Genomic DNA, 13006 nt, shown 5'->3' with positions numbered 1-13006 from the left:
GTTAAAATCCTTCCTAACAAGATGGGAAAATACCAGCTGATTGCAGTTAGGTGGATCCACAATTTGGTAAAATGTGGTACTTGGGGAAGATTTACTAACAGATGAGTGTTATCCTGGAAGCATGATATATGGGACTCATGGTCTGTTGCCCTGGTCTGAATAGCTTATCAGCATCTTGGAGGAAGACACAAAATCAGGCGGACAAAATTAAGATTCAGAATCACCCACCCTGGCTTGGATCCTGTGCTAAACTTATAAAATGAAATATAGTAGGGTTTCATAGGAGATTCAAGGAACCAATTGCATAAAGACAGGATATAGGGAGACCTAGATTATCTGCTTGCCAACTGGAGGTTTGTCTGAATTGAGCCAACATTAGTGGGCTGCAAAGCAAACAGCCTCAGCCTGGGCTGACAGAAAAGGCTGGTTCTTATGTGCAGGAAAGCCCCCCCTAACAGTAGTAATAACAAAAAGAAAGTGAGTTTTAGAGGAACACATATAAGATACTGCTTACAAAACAATATTATACATTATTTAGGAATACATTAATAAGTAATAAAAAAATAAATACATGTGTATGAATAATAAGCAGGAGAAGATACATAGGGGATTTTGGCTGTTTGATAAATCTTTCATTTCTTATGCTGGGTATATATTCATTATATTATTCTTTATGCCTTCTGTGAGCCTGAAATAAATTTTTAAAAATTATGGCGATGGAGGTTTCAACACAATATAATGGTTTTTAAAAAGTTGTAATCACTCCACACCTGTCAGAATGCCTATCATCAAAAAGACAACAAATAACAAGTGCTGGAGAGGGTGTGGAGAAAAGGGAGCCCTCGTGCACTGTTGGTGGGAATGTACATTGGTGCAGCCACTATGGAGAACAGTATGCGGGTTCCTCAAAAATTTTTAAATATAACTTTCATATGATCCAGCAATCCCACTCCTGGGTATATATCCTGGGTATGTTTTCATTTACACGTGGAATCTAAAACATAAAACAAACGAATGAGTATGACAGAACAGAAACAGCTCATAGATACAGAGAACAAACTAGTCATTACCAGGGGGGAGGGGGGGAGAGAATCAAGAGGGGGTAGGGGATTAAGAGGTACAAACTACTATGTATAAACTAAATAAGCTAAAAGGATATATTGTACAGCCCAGGGAATATAGCTAATATTTTATAATTTTAAATGGCGTATAATCCACAAAAATATCGAATTAATATGTTGTACACCTGAAGCTAATATAACATTGTAAATCAACTATACTTCAATAAAAACAAAAACAAAAAACAGTTGTAGTTGTCTTAAGATGCAGCAAGTTGCCTTATGAAGGAGTGAGGTCTGTATCACTGGAGATGACCTGTCAGAGATGTCCTAGAGCAAAGGTTGGCACACTACAGTCCCCACGCCAAATCTGTCTTCTGCCCTTTTTATAAATAAAAATGTACGCAAACCCAGCCATGCCCACTCATTTATGGCTGTTTTCATACTACAAGGGCAAAATCGAGCAGTTGCGTGGTTGAGACTGGATGGCTTGCACAGCCTAAACTACTATCACCTGGCAGTATACAGAAAAGTTTGCTGACCACTGTTCTAGAGAAATCATTGCACTGAGATGGACTAAATGAGCTCTGGTTTTCCAAAAAGGGAAAAGGGGCAGACTGTAGAAACTCAGGTCAATGTAAAAATCTGTGCAAAATTTCCAGAATGTTTCTTAAAAAATGATTTAACCCCGAGTCAAGCCACTCTGAGAGATAGATTGTATGGTTTTGACTTCTTTTTGGCCCTGCCACCTGGCATGTGGGATCTTCCGCAACCAGGGATCAAACCTGTGCCCCCTACACTGGGAGCGCGGCGAAGTCTTAACCACTGGACCGCCAGGGAAGTCCTGGTTTTGACTTTTAAAAATAACCTAGCACAGTGTTTGGCATAGAAATACCCAAGTGTTTGCTGAATGAAAGAATGGTATATGCAAGTGCCCATGCTTTCTGCCCCACCTCAGAGAAGCAGACTCTGTCATCCCCTCCTGCTGGCCAGAGCAGATCGAACCAGGGGCACGCGCGCCCCGGGTTTTGGCAGTCAACTCTCAGTCTGCTCAACAGTGTACAGCATCAGCTGAACATGAAAAGATGAGCTGGACCTTTCAGAGTCCCTCTCACAGGAATCTGAACTAAACGTGTGGAAAGACTAGAGGAGTTAATGGCTGTAATCAGAGCTGCAGAGTCTGATTGGAGAGAGAATAGACCAGCAGTGATGTTGCCTTCTTTACCCAGGAGAAATCTTATCCTAGCCAGAAAACCACCCAGTGGAGACTATCATGCCTGCATTTAATATACAAAACAAAAGGTGAGAATATTCCGTTTAAATAGTGTGGGGGGATTCAGCCTCCACTGCGTTATTTTTTAATTAATTAATTAATGGCTGCGTTGGGTCTTCGCTGCTGCGTGCGGGCTTTCTCTAGTTGCGGCGAGTGGGGGCTACTCTTCCTTGCGGTGTGCAGGCTTCTCATTGCGGTGGCTTCTCTTGTTGTGGAGCATGGGCTCTAGGCATGCCGGCTTCAGTAGTTGTGGCACGTGGGCTCAGTAGTTGTGGTGCACAGGCTTAGTTGCTCCGCGGCATGTGGGATCCTCCTGGACTAGGGATCGAACCCGTGTCCCCTGCGCTGTCAGGTGGATTCTTAACCACTGTGCCACCAGGGAAGTCCCTCCACTGAATTCTAAGGGACTTGAATCTTCCCACTGTCCCTTCCCTTGGGTGATTTCAATTTCTGCCTGCCTCAAAGAGCATTTCACCACAACAAATGTGATCCAGGTCTTTAAAGGTGGATATTTTACATACACTGGGGCATCTGAGACAAGTCAACTACTTCTTCTGGTGCTAAACAGAATAATCAATTTGTTCCAATGCTCAAGGAATCATTGGCTGTATTGAACTTATTGAAAATGGAATGGTCTTATCTTTATGTTCTCTGTGCTGACCGTCGAACCCAGTCTCCACATCTGAGGCTGCTCTCCTGCTTGGTGAACTTTGTGGTTTTCCTCTCCATGGAGCTCATTTGTTTTCAATATACCCTTTTGTCCTCCTTACCCAGTTCCAGGTGAAAAGGTTCCAAAGCCATTGTTCTCCACAGATAGATACCCAGACCAGGTGAACCTGCCAGTGCCAAGGCTCTGACACCCAGAGGTGAGGAATCCAGGTCAGCAGCTCCCCGCACACAACCCTGTCCTAAGAAGGCAGACTTCTGCCTGGCTGTGGGCCTCAATCCCTTTACATCAGTGGGGGTGAGGGCCAATGTCAGGGGCTCAAGTGCTTCACGTTTGAGGCAGCCATCATCACAGCCTCCTCTGACTCTCCCAACTTTAGGCAGGTAGGAAAAGGCCTCCAGAGCCTGTCCCCCCATGCTCAGACCTCTCCCTGGGTTCACTCCTCCAATACAGCACCCACAAGGCCCACACCCCAGGGAGGCAAACGGAGACCTCTGACCTTTAGGCCGCGTTGGAAGGTGGAGATAGACAGCAGGGCTAGGTCTTGCTGCTCCTCGGCGTAGCGCACCAGGTACACGTAGACAAGCTTCTTCACCTGGGGGGGAGTGGGCTTCTCAGCAGGGACTGGTGCCCCCACCCCATGAGATGTCATCACCCCAGCTGGCTGTGGTCCATGGGGAGAGCATCCTGGGTGTACCCTGGCTCCTTTGCTCTGATCCACATCTAGTTCAGGGACATCTAGATAGTGTCTTTTCCTGGACCAGGAACATTCTGAGCAGATTGGCCCCCCCAAGGACTGGATTGTTCCCTTCCTCACCCCCAACCAGCTCCAGTTTATTCCTGGTGGAGGTGGGCGTGAGAGACCCCTCACCGTGTAGCGCTCACCTCTATGTTCTTACAGGCCACGTTCTTCACCACGGCAGGAAACAGGTCTGAGGCATTCTTTCCCCGGGCGATCATCTGGGTGGTGGGGTCAAGGTAGGGGGAGAAGAAGGATGCCAGCTGTCATTAGGGGAAGGTCCACAAGGAGCCAAGGAGAGCTGCTCTTTGATCCCCAGGCCCCTCGCCCAAGGGAGGCCCCTCCTTCCCCCCTCACCGCCACAATCCTCTTCATGGCCTCCAGCTTGAGGGAATCCTTGTTGGTGTCCAGCATCTCCTTCAGGTCATCATGCCTGGTGGGAGACACAAGAGGTCAGCTGAGGGCACAGCAGTGGGGGTGGGGCTATCAATCAGTAGGATCCAGGCAGAAAGAAGGGACCTGGGCAGGGAAAGCAGGACTCAACCAGAAGGGAAGGTGGTAAAATACACATCAGTGGACTTAGGGTCGTGAGGAGCATGTGGGCCAGCCAGTGTTATGGGCTGAGTTGTGTCCCCCTCATAAAAGATATGTTGAAGTCCTAACCCCAAGTACCCAGAATGTGACCTTATTTGGAAATAGAATTGTTTCAGCTGTAATTAGGATGGGGTAATACTGGAGTAGGGTTGGTCCCTAATTCAATATGTCTGGTGTTCTTTAAGAAGATGGCCTTGTGAAGAGAGAGATGCAGGGAGAACGCCTTGTGAAGACAGAGGGTTGGAGTGATCCATCTACAAGTCAGTGAACATCAACGATTGCCAAACTACCAGAAGCTAGAAAGGGGCAAGGAAGGATTCCCCTACAGGTTTCAGATGGCGCATGGCCCTGCTGACACCTTGATTTTGGACTTCTAGCTTCCAGAACTGTGAGATAATAAATTTCTATTAAGTCACCCAGTTTGTGGTTACAGCAGCCCTGGGAAACTAATACAGCCAGGAGATGATAGGATGGATTTGGGGTGGGAAAGGTAGGGACCCTTCCCAGGAAATGGCCAGTTGGATAGATGAGAAGGACCTGGAGCCAGTGGAAAGGAGGTGGGTGTCAAAACAAGAGCAAGATGCCCTTGTCCCGCCCCGAGTGTGGTCCCAGGCCCTGACCCCACAGACTGAGCTGATTCCAAGGACTGGACGGGTCCCAGATTCTCCAGGGTCTGTTGAGGTGGTCTTACCACAAAGGCCAGACCTGTCACATTCAACAGTCATTCAAGAAAGTTATAAAACCCTAATGGGAGAGGTAAATGATGATTTAAATAAATAACCCCTTGCACATGACGGAGGGGAATAAAGGTAGTCTCCAAGCCAATATACAAATTTCATACAATGGCCATTGAAATTTCAATGGAGGCCTTTTGTCAAACTTCCTGAAGTGACTACAGAATTCATCCAGAAACAAAAATCAATTGGTAAGAACTCCAGAGAATTTTGGGGGGAGAACAAGAGAACAATGGAACAATGACAGACAACTCCCCCTACCAGAATTCAAAACACAAAACAACATGACAACGATAAAAGCCCTATGGTACCAGGTTAAAAGTAGAAAGTCAAGAGTCATAGGGGGGAAATTTCACAAATGGATCTAAGTTGATACATTAGGAACAAATAACTCACCAATGGGAGAAAGAAATTTTCCTCCTCTGAAATAAATGCTGTCGGGACAACTGCTATGTAGCAAAGAATTTAACTTGTACATATATTTCACACCAAAATTAATTCCATATTTGTTTAATAGTTAACTTATTTCAATATATGGAAGAGGGGGAAATTTTAATTTTCAAGGTCATAAAATTATCAGTAATAATAATTTTTTATTATTATTACTAGGTGTTTTTTTTTTTTAACTTTTGTATGTAAACTAAATTTAAGAAAAAAAAAAAACCAAGGCAACTGTATTTGTTTGCTAGGGCTGCCGTAACAGTAACACAGACTGGGTGGCTTAACAACCTAAACTTATTTGCTCACAATTCTGGAGGCTAGAAGTCTGATATAAAGGTGTCAGCGGGTTGGTTTCTTCTGAGGCCTCTTTTCTTGGCTTGTAGATGGCTGTCTTCCTATATCTTTACGTGGTCTTCCCTCTGTGGGTCTCTGTGTCCAAATTTCCTCTTCTTATAACAGGTGAATTATATTCGATTAGGGCCCACCCTAATGACCTCATTCTAACTTAATTATCTCTTTAAAGGCCCTATCTACAAACACAGTCACATTCTGAGATATTGGGAGTTAGGACTTCAACATATGACTTTGAGGGGGACACAATTCAGCCCATAATAGCAACAGAAAGGAAAATATTTGGGATATGGTGAATAAAAGTTTAATATTCAAAATAGATAAAGTACTGATATAAATTTAGGGTATATATTCAGTATTCACTGTCAGGGCTGCTGCAAGCCCTTCTGCCATCCGCTTGCCCCGCCAGGTAGACACAGCCCTGTGCTGCTGCTCCCCATTCAGTGAGTGGAGCATTGTCTGGTATTCCTTGGCCATGTGCCCTTGAGCAGTGAACAACCTGCCCAACCATACTCAGAGGTCCAGGGGCTGGTGGTCAAAGAAGTGAACAGAGAAGTGTGAATAACCCCATGGAAAACTGTGTCTGCACACAGCTGATAGAGCAGTGGGACCACTGATGCACTCATATATTGCCCAGGCAATTCCAAACTGTGATGAGCAGTTGTGTATGGAGAACTGTACATTCTCTAATCTCCCAGATGATACTCAGATAATCCGTAGCTTTGACCCAGGCATGAGAACCCAGCCGGGAGAGGTATCACCAATGGCAGGAATTAAAAAGCAGTGTGCACAAAGTTAGTCACAGAAGTGAAACATTTAGAAGCAATAGAAAATCAGAAATTGGAGGTAGCAATATTAGGAGGGGAAAGAGCATGATAATAGTCATAAAGAGGCAAGTGTGACTAGTGCTGATGCTGAGAAATGAGTAAGTGATAAATGCTAAGAGGAAGAAAAGAACCTGACATAACATGCACCTAGTCATAGGGCTGCATTTTGCAGAAATGTGTGAGTGCTTAACAGAACACAGAGGACTTGCTAGCTGTCAGATGAGGGCAGGAGAAGATGTCCAGCCCCACTCAAGTTGATCTAAAACTCCTCCATTCAGGAATACTACTCAGCCATAAAAAAGAATGAAATAGTGCCATTTGCAGCAACATGGATGAACCTACAGATTATCATACTAAGTGAAGTAAGTCAGACAGAGAAAGACAAATACCATATGATATCACTTATATGTGGAATCTAAAATATGACACAGATGAACTTATTTACAAATCAGGAACAGACTCACAGACACAGAAAACAAATTTATGGTTACCAAAGGGGAAAGGGTGTGGAGGAGGGATACATTAGGAGTATGGGATTAGCAGATATAAACTACTATATATAAAATAGATAGACAACTATGTCCTACTGTATAGCACAGGCAACTAGATTCAATATCCTGTCATGAACCATAATGGAAAAGAATATGAAAATTATATATGTGTATATATCTATATATATCTGAATCACTTTGCTGTACATCAGAAACTAACACAACATTGTAAATCAACTATACTTCAATTAAAAAAAAAAAAAACCGATCAAAACTCCTCCATTCAGGAAGATGTCCCCCCAAACCAGAGGATATTTTCTACTCCCTATGGCCAAGCCAGGGTCAGAAGACAACCACCTTGTCACCCTCCTAAACATAAACCAGGTGGTCAATTCCTAGGTGTGTTGAATTCAGGACACATGGCTGTAGACAGAGATACAGACCATTCACCTGGGCCTGGGCAGCACTGAGGGTGTGGGAAGAATGACAGAGCTGGGTGCCACCTTCCCCAATATACGCACACCACTGCACCCCCAGGAACCTCCATACATACCCCCACACAGCCAACTCACCCTCACAGACACCTACACACCCAACCATCCCCACCAAACACTGGTACCACCGACACCCTCCCACATCTCCCTGCAGACATACCTACACCCCATACACATACCCAGACCCCCAAAGACACACCTACAACCCCCAGACACATACAATCTATACATAAACCCACACACACCCACAAAAACACCTGCAGACACACACCCACAATCCCCACAGAAATACACACAGTCACAGACACATATACCACACATACAGACACTTCCCACAAAAACACACTCTCAACACATAAACCCACACACCTATGGACGCACACACCTCACCTACAAATCCCTACAGATGCCCACAGACACATATCCACCACGACTCCCCCCACCCCCTGATCCAGACATGCACATACCCCACACACGTCCCTCGACAAACACACACACACCACACACACCACATACACATACACCTTTTTGACAAGACTGAGTTACTCCAGTCTCATTGGCCAAAATGGCCTGTGGGTTCCCATTTGAGATTCTTCATGATAAATACAGGCTTTTAAGATCAAATACTCCAGCCTCACAGATCCTCTGACCTCCTTCTGAGGGGTCAGGTGGGCGTCCTCACTGGTCAGCCTGGGGTGACTTCACGGGGACCTGTCAGAGTTTGCCCAGCCCCTTTAACGCTGGGGGTTCTCTAAAGCAGGCTTCCTCGCACCCGGGTGTCCTCACCACCCCGACACATGCCACAGGCCCGTGTCCAATGCACACACCCAGGGCATGTGCTGTGGCACCCACACTTCTCCCACCCACCCAGCCTAGCGCACACCTTCCAGGCTCCTGAAGGCTCTAGGGCCCTAGGTGAGGGGAATCGAGGGAGCGGAGGGACTGTGGGGACGTAGCGGACATAGCACAGGTAGGATTGTCAGCTGCCCCCTGACAGACAGCAGCTCCCTCCTAGGGTGTAACCACCCTGGGCCCCTCATCTTCACTCCCACCAACTTATGTTCCCAAGAGGGAGAAGAAGGGAGAGATACACAGCAACACTCTAAGGCCATGAAACATTAATCTCCCGTAGTCAGATCCCCTTATACTGCTCTCACTGTGACCTGACCCCTGGCCTGGCCTGAGGGACTCTCTGGGGCGGGGGGCACTGGAGCCAGCTGGTGGGTAAAACATGGCATTTGAGGCCAGACATACTCTTCTCGCCTGATATCCACTTTCCCCCCTCCCCTCACAACCCAAGTTCCAACCCACTAGACAGGAGAGGGTGGCCAAACGCTTTATCCTGTCTCCAAACCTCACCCAGAACCCACTCTAGCTAGGACCTGGGGGGAGGAAAAGGTCAAATATTTTGCTCCACCCTCAAATATTTTACTATCCTCTTCCCCTCAGAGCTTCCAGGGAGTTAGGCTTATCTCCCCCAACTCAAACTCTCAGTCCCCCATACAGTACCCCTGACGCCCCCCCCTTCCCACCTAGACCCTAAATGCCAGCCCAGTCCTCCTGCTGAGGAGGTGGGACTTAAATGGGTCCTGGCTGAGAGTGGCAGCTTCCCACGCCTTGCCTTCCTGGCTGTCTGGGTGAGGGTCTCTGGGGGCCCCTCTGTACCGTAGTGGCTGCCTCTGGCTGTGGCCTTGGCCAGGCTCTAGGCAAGGTCCTTCCAGGGACACTTCTGGGGTCGTGTCTTCCTCTGGCGCCTGCAGCCACCGAAGCTCCTCCGGCTGCAGGGCCTGGTACCAGGGTGGGGGCCCGCCTTCAGGGGCCAGCACAGGGCTGGCAGCCTCCTGATCAGCCCCACAAGCCCCTCTGCCCCCTGGCCTCACCACGGCCCCTGGGAGCTGCAGGAATCGCTGCATTGGGCACCAGGTCCGAAATGGGACTGAGCTGACCAGGGAGCTGGGGATGCCTGTCACTGTCACCAGACGGCCCGCCCCGAAACTCAGAAACTGGACACTGGCAGGGAGGGAGGCTCTGGTTTCCTCTTCACTGCTCAGAGACAAGGACTCACGAGGGGGAGGAGGGCAGGGACTGGGGACAGGGCCAACCCCCAATCTCCAGGCAGGGGACTAGGGGGCAGGAGAGCTGATCCAGACAGAGGTGGGGCATCCATCCCCTCCACTCTCACGCCACAACTGGACCTCTGCCTCCTCAGAACAGCTCTTCCTCAGAAATCTTGTACACCCCCTTCTCACCCTGACCCTAACCATCTTGATCCTCACCTGTCTTTCCAGGGCCATTTCCTTGATTTTTTCCTTCCTATCAGCACTCTCTTATCTCTACTTCCTCCATACTTGGCCTAGGCCCCCCAGGTCCACCCCTCCAATCTGCTCCTTACTCACATCCTTGGCCCTCTTGTCCCCTCGGCCCCTACCCTGCCAGGAGTGGTTAGTTTATTTGCTGTATTTCAAACCCCCTTGATGCTCCTCAAATTCCCACCCACAGCCTTGCCTTTGCAGCTTCACTACTGGCTTCTTACAGAAAATAAAGGCTTTAGATCAAATCCCCCGCAGCTCCCAAGCATCTGCATCTACTCTCTCCTCTCCTGTCCTCCTCCCTCTGGGCAGAGCTGGTCCTCCTTGAGGCCAGGCCAATCCTCCCACCCAGCTCGGTAAGCCTCCCCTCCCCTCTCTCCTTCAATTCCTTTCAGCCTCTCCCACACGGCTGGCTCCTTCCCATCAGCAGTTAAACGTGCTCTGGGCTCTCCCATCCTAATAATAAACAAACAAAAATAACAACAAAAATAAAATAAACAAACCTTCTTGAACTGATGTTCTCCTCTGGCAACTCTTTCCCTCTCTCCCCCTTACAGTCACACTTCTTGAAAGCAAAATTCCCATCCACTGTGTTTTATTTATTTACCTCCTCTTCACTCCTCTATTCACTTTAATCTGGCTTCCCATGCTGATTAGAATTTAGGGCTGAGGAGCCATGATGTCTACAAATTATATGGTTCAGCCAAAAATATAGACAGATGGTTAGATAAGGCAAATATGGCAGAATGTCAACAATGGTTGAATCTAGGGGGAGGGCACACATTCATTGTATTATTCACTCAACTTTTCTGTATGTTTAAAACTGTTCATCATAGAATGTTGGGGAAAAATAATCTAGCCTCTCCTTTTCTGACTTTGCCAGAACTATTCTCCCAGGGCAGAAGGTGGGGAGTAAAGCAGGAAGGGGTTGACCTGCTCTTTGTCAAACCAATGGTCATGATTGCTTTCCTTGTTTGAGTTGACCTCAATGGGCATTGACATTGCTGATCACTTCCTTCTTGAAACTACATTTTATTTTTTCTCCTTCCCTTGGCTTACTTTTTCTCAGTTCCTTTGAAACACTTTCCCCCTGCTCTCTGGTCACTCTTAACTCCATGTCTTCAGGGTTCCTACCTGTGCCTTGTCTGAACTCATTTTATATTACATGCTCCCTAGGTTGTCTTGGCTTCCTTTTGTGGCTTTGATGGATATATATAATAATCTCCTGGACTCCAAATCCTAACATCCAGCTACCTACTAGACTTGAATGTATTATACCTCAGAGTTTACAATCTCAGCATGTCAAAAGCCATTATTTTCCACATATTTGCTTGTAATGTCTTTATTTCCAATTACCCTGTATGGCACCACCATCTATCCAGTTACAAGAACTAGTAATCTGAGATTATCCTTATCTTCTCCCAGCCCCTTCCTGTTACCTTTCCCCCCAGTTAATCATCAGGTCTGTGGCTTCTACCACCTAAAATAGCCCTCAAGTCCTGTGCCTCGCCCATAGTCTAGGCTACCATCATGTCCTCCCCCCCAACTTCAACCCCCTTCACTTGTCTCCTGCTGAATCCAGCACCCCTCCAATCTCTTCTCCACAATCCAGCCTGGGATCCTTCTAAAATGCAAATCTGCTATTGCCTGCTTAGAACCCTTCAGTGCCCCCCCCCAACCTTGGCATCTCCCCACCTTCATTTCTGGTCATTCCGGTGGCTTGCACAGAGATTCTGCCCTCACCGTATTAGCACCTACAAAACCTGTGATCTGGCTCTCCTTCACGTCCACACCTTGCTAAAAGCTCTTTCCTCTGCCCGAAACATCCCTGGCTTTCCCCTGTCCCTTCTCTCCGGGCACAGGGACCAGCTCCTCTCACAGCTCTGACAGCCCCCGCTACACTGAACTGTCACTGACAGCTTCTTCCCTGTGCCCCCCTCTAGAGCAACTTGAGGACAAGGACTGTCTCATGTTCATGGCTGCATTCACAGTGACTAGGACGAGACTCGACACAGTAGGCCCTTAAAAAGGCTTGTTTCAAAATTTACGAATAAACGAACGAATGAGCCAAAGGCGGAAGGAAAGAGTGGGAAGTTAAGGTAGGGCTGAACTATGGGGCAATGTGGGGAGCAAGGGTGTGAGCGCCAGATGGGAGATGGGGATGAGAACATGGGGACCAGAATGAGGGAAAATGGATTTGTAGGAGGGGCCAGGCCTGAGGTTCTGAGTCTATTCCAGGACGGGCCTTCCTGGACAGGCCCGAGGCTCAAGCTCGCCGGTTCTGACCCCTCCCCCACGTTATTTTGGCGTCAATTCGCCACACGCGAAAAAAGGCGGAGAACCTGTAATCCAAACCTACTAACAGGAGAAACACCTGGGGCGGGAGGATTGGTCCTCCAGAAACAGAGACGGCTGGCCCGTCCCCCACCAGCCTCCGACCCCCTTCCCAGGTCCCAGGCCGACCCCTCACGGCGGGATGTTAGCGTGGGGGACGGGCGTCGCGAGGGCCCGTGACCGCGGCGGGAGGGGGCTGGGCAGGCTTCCGGTGCGCGCCGCCGGGGCCCGGCCTGGGCGCTGCCGACTGGCCTGGGCGCTGTCCATGGTACCGGACCGCATGTTTCCAGGCCGGCCCGGGCACAGCCACCCTCTCGGCCGGCTCCCTCACCGCTTGTAGTCGGAGGAGAAAATGCCGCCGCTCGCCGGGTCGTGGCCATACTCGGGCTCCCCGGGGCCAGCAGAGCCGCCCTTGTCTTCGCTGTAGGCGGGGGCGGCCGACATGGGGTGGCAGGGGAGGTCGCGGGCTTCGCTGCGGAGGTCGCGGCGCCTCCGGGATGCGGCAGGGACCGAGGAAGGGAACGCAGGCCGGACAGGCGAGGTCGGCTGCGCGGCCTGGGCTCCGCAGAGGCCGCAACCTGCGGTGGCGGAGGCTGCGCGCGGATTTATCAATCAGAGATGCTCGCGTGAAGATTCTTAAAGGTACCGGCGCCTGCGGAGCGGAGGGCGTGTCCGCGGAGAGAGCAGGAGGGGA

General features: G+C 48.7%; 1 protein-coding gene across 5 annotated transcripts in view; it reads right to left on the bottom strand.

Moving 5' to 3' along the window:
• The window catches only part of AP3B2 (adaptor related protein complex 3 subunit beta 2), a 30989-nt gene extending 18233 nt beyond the window's left edge, over positions 1-12756 (bottom strand). For 3 of the 5 annotated variants that reach the window (XM_061181744.1, XM_061181743.1, XM_061181745.1), the window contains exons 1-4: positions 12644-12756; positions 4095-4170; positions 3884-3958; positions 3498-3593 (exon numbers count right to left, since the gene is read on the bottom strand). In XM_061181744.1, the coding sequence (XP_061037727.1) occupies positions 3498-3593; positions 3884-3958; positions 4095-4170; positions 12644-12756 (360 nt within the window). Of the gene's footprint in view, positions 1-3308; positions 3357-3497; positions 3594-3883; positions 3959-4094; positions 4171-12643 lie in introns of those variants that run through there. The other 2 variants (XM_061181747.1, XM_061181746.1) reach the window with 2 other exon arrangements.
• Between the last annotated feature and the right edge of the window lie 250 nt (positions 12757-13006).

The sequence above is a fragment of the Eubalaena glacialis genome, chromosome 2, assembly GCF_028564815.1.
Source record: "Eubalaena glacialis isolate mEubGla1 chromosome 2, mEubGla1.1.hap2.+ XY, whole genome shotgun sequence".
Taxonomy (NCBI): domain Eukaryota; kingdom Metazoa; phylum Chordata; class Mammalia; order Artiodactyla; family Balaenidae; genus Eubalaena; species Eubalaena glacialis.
Note: the sequence above shows the minus strand (reverse complement) of the source record. Positions and strands in the feature narration are given on the sequence as shown.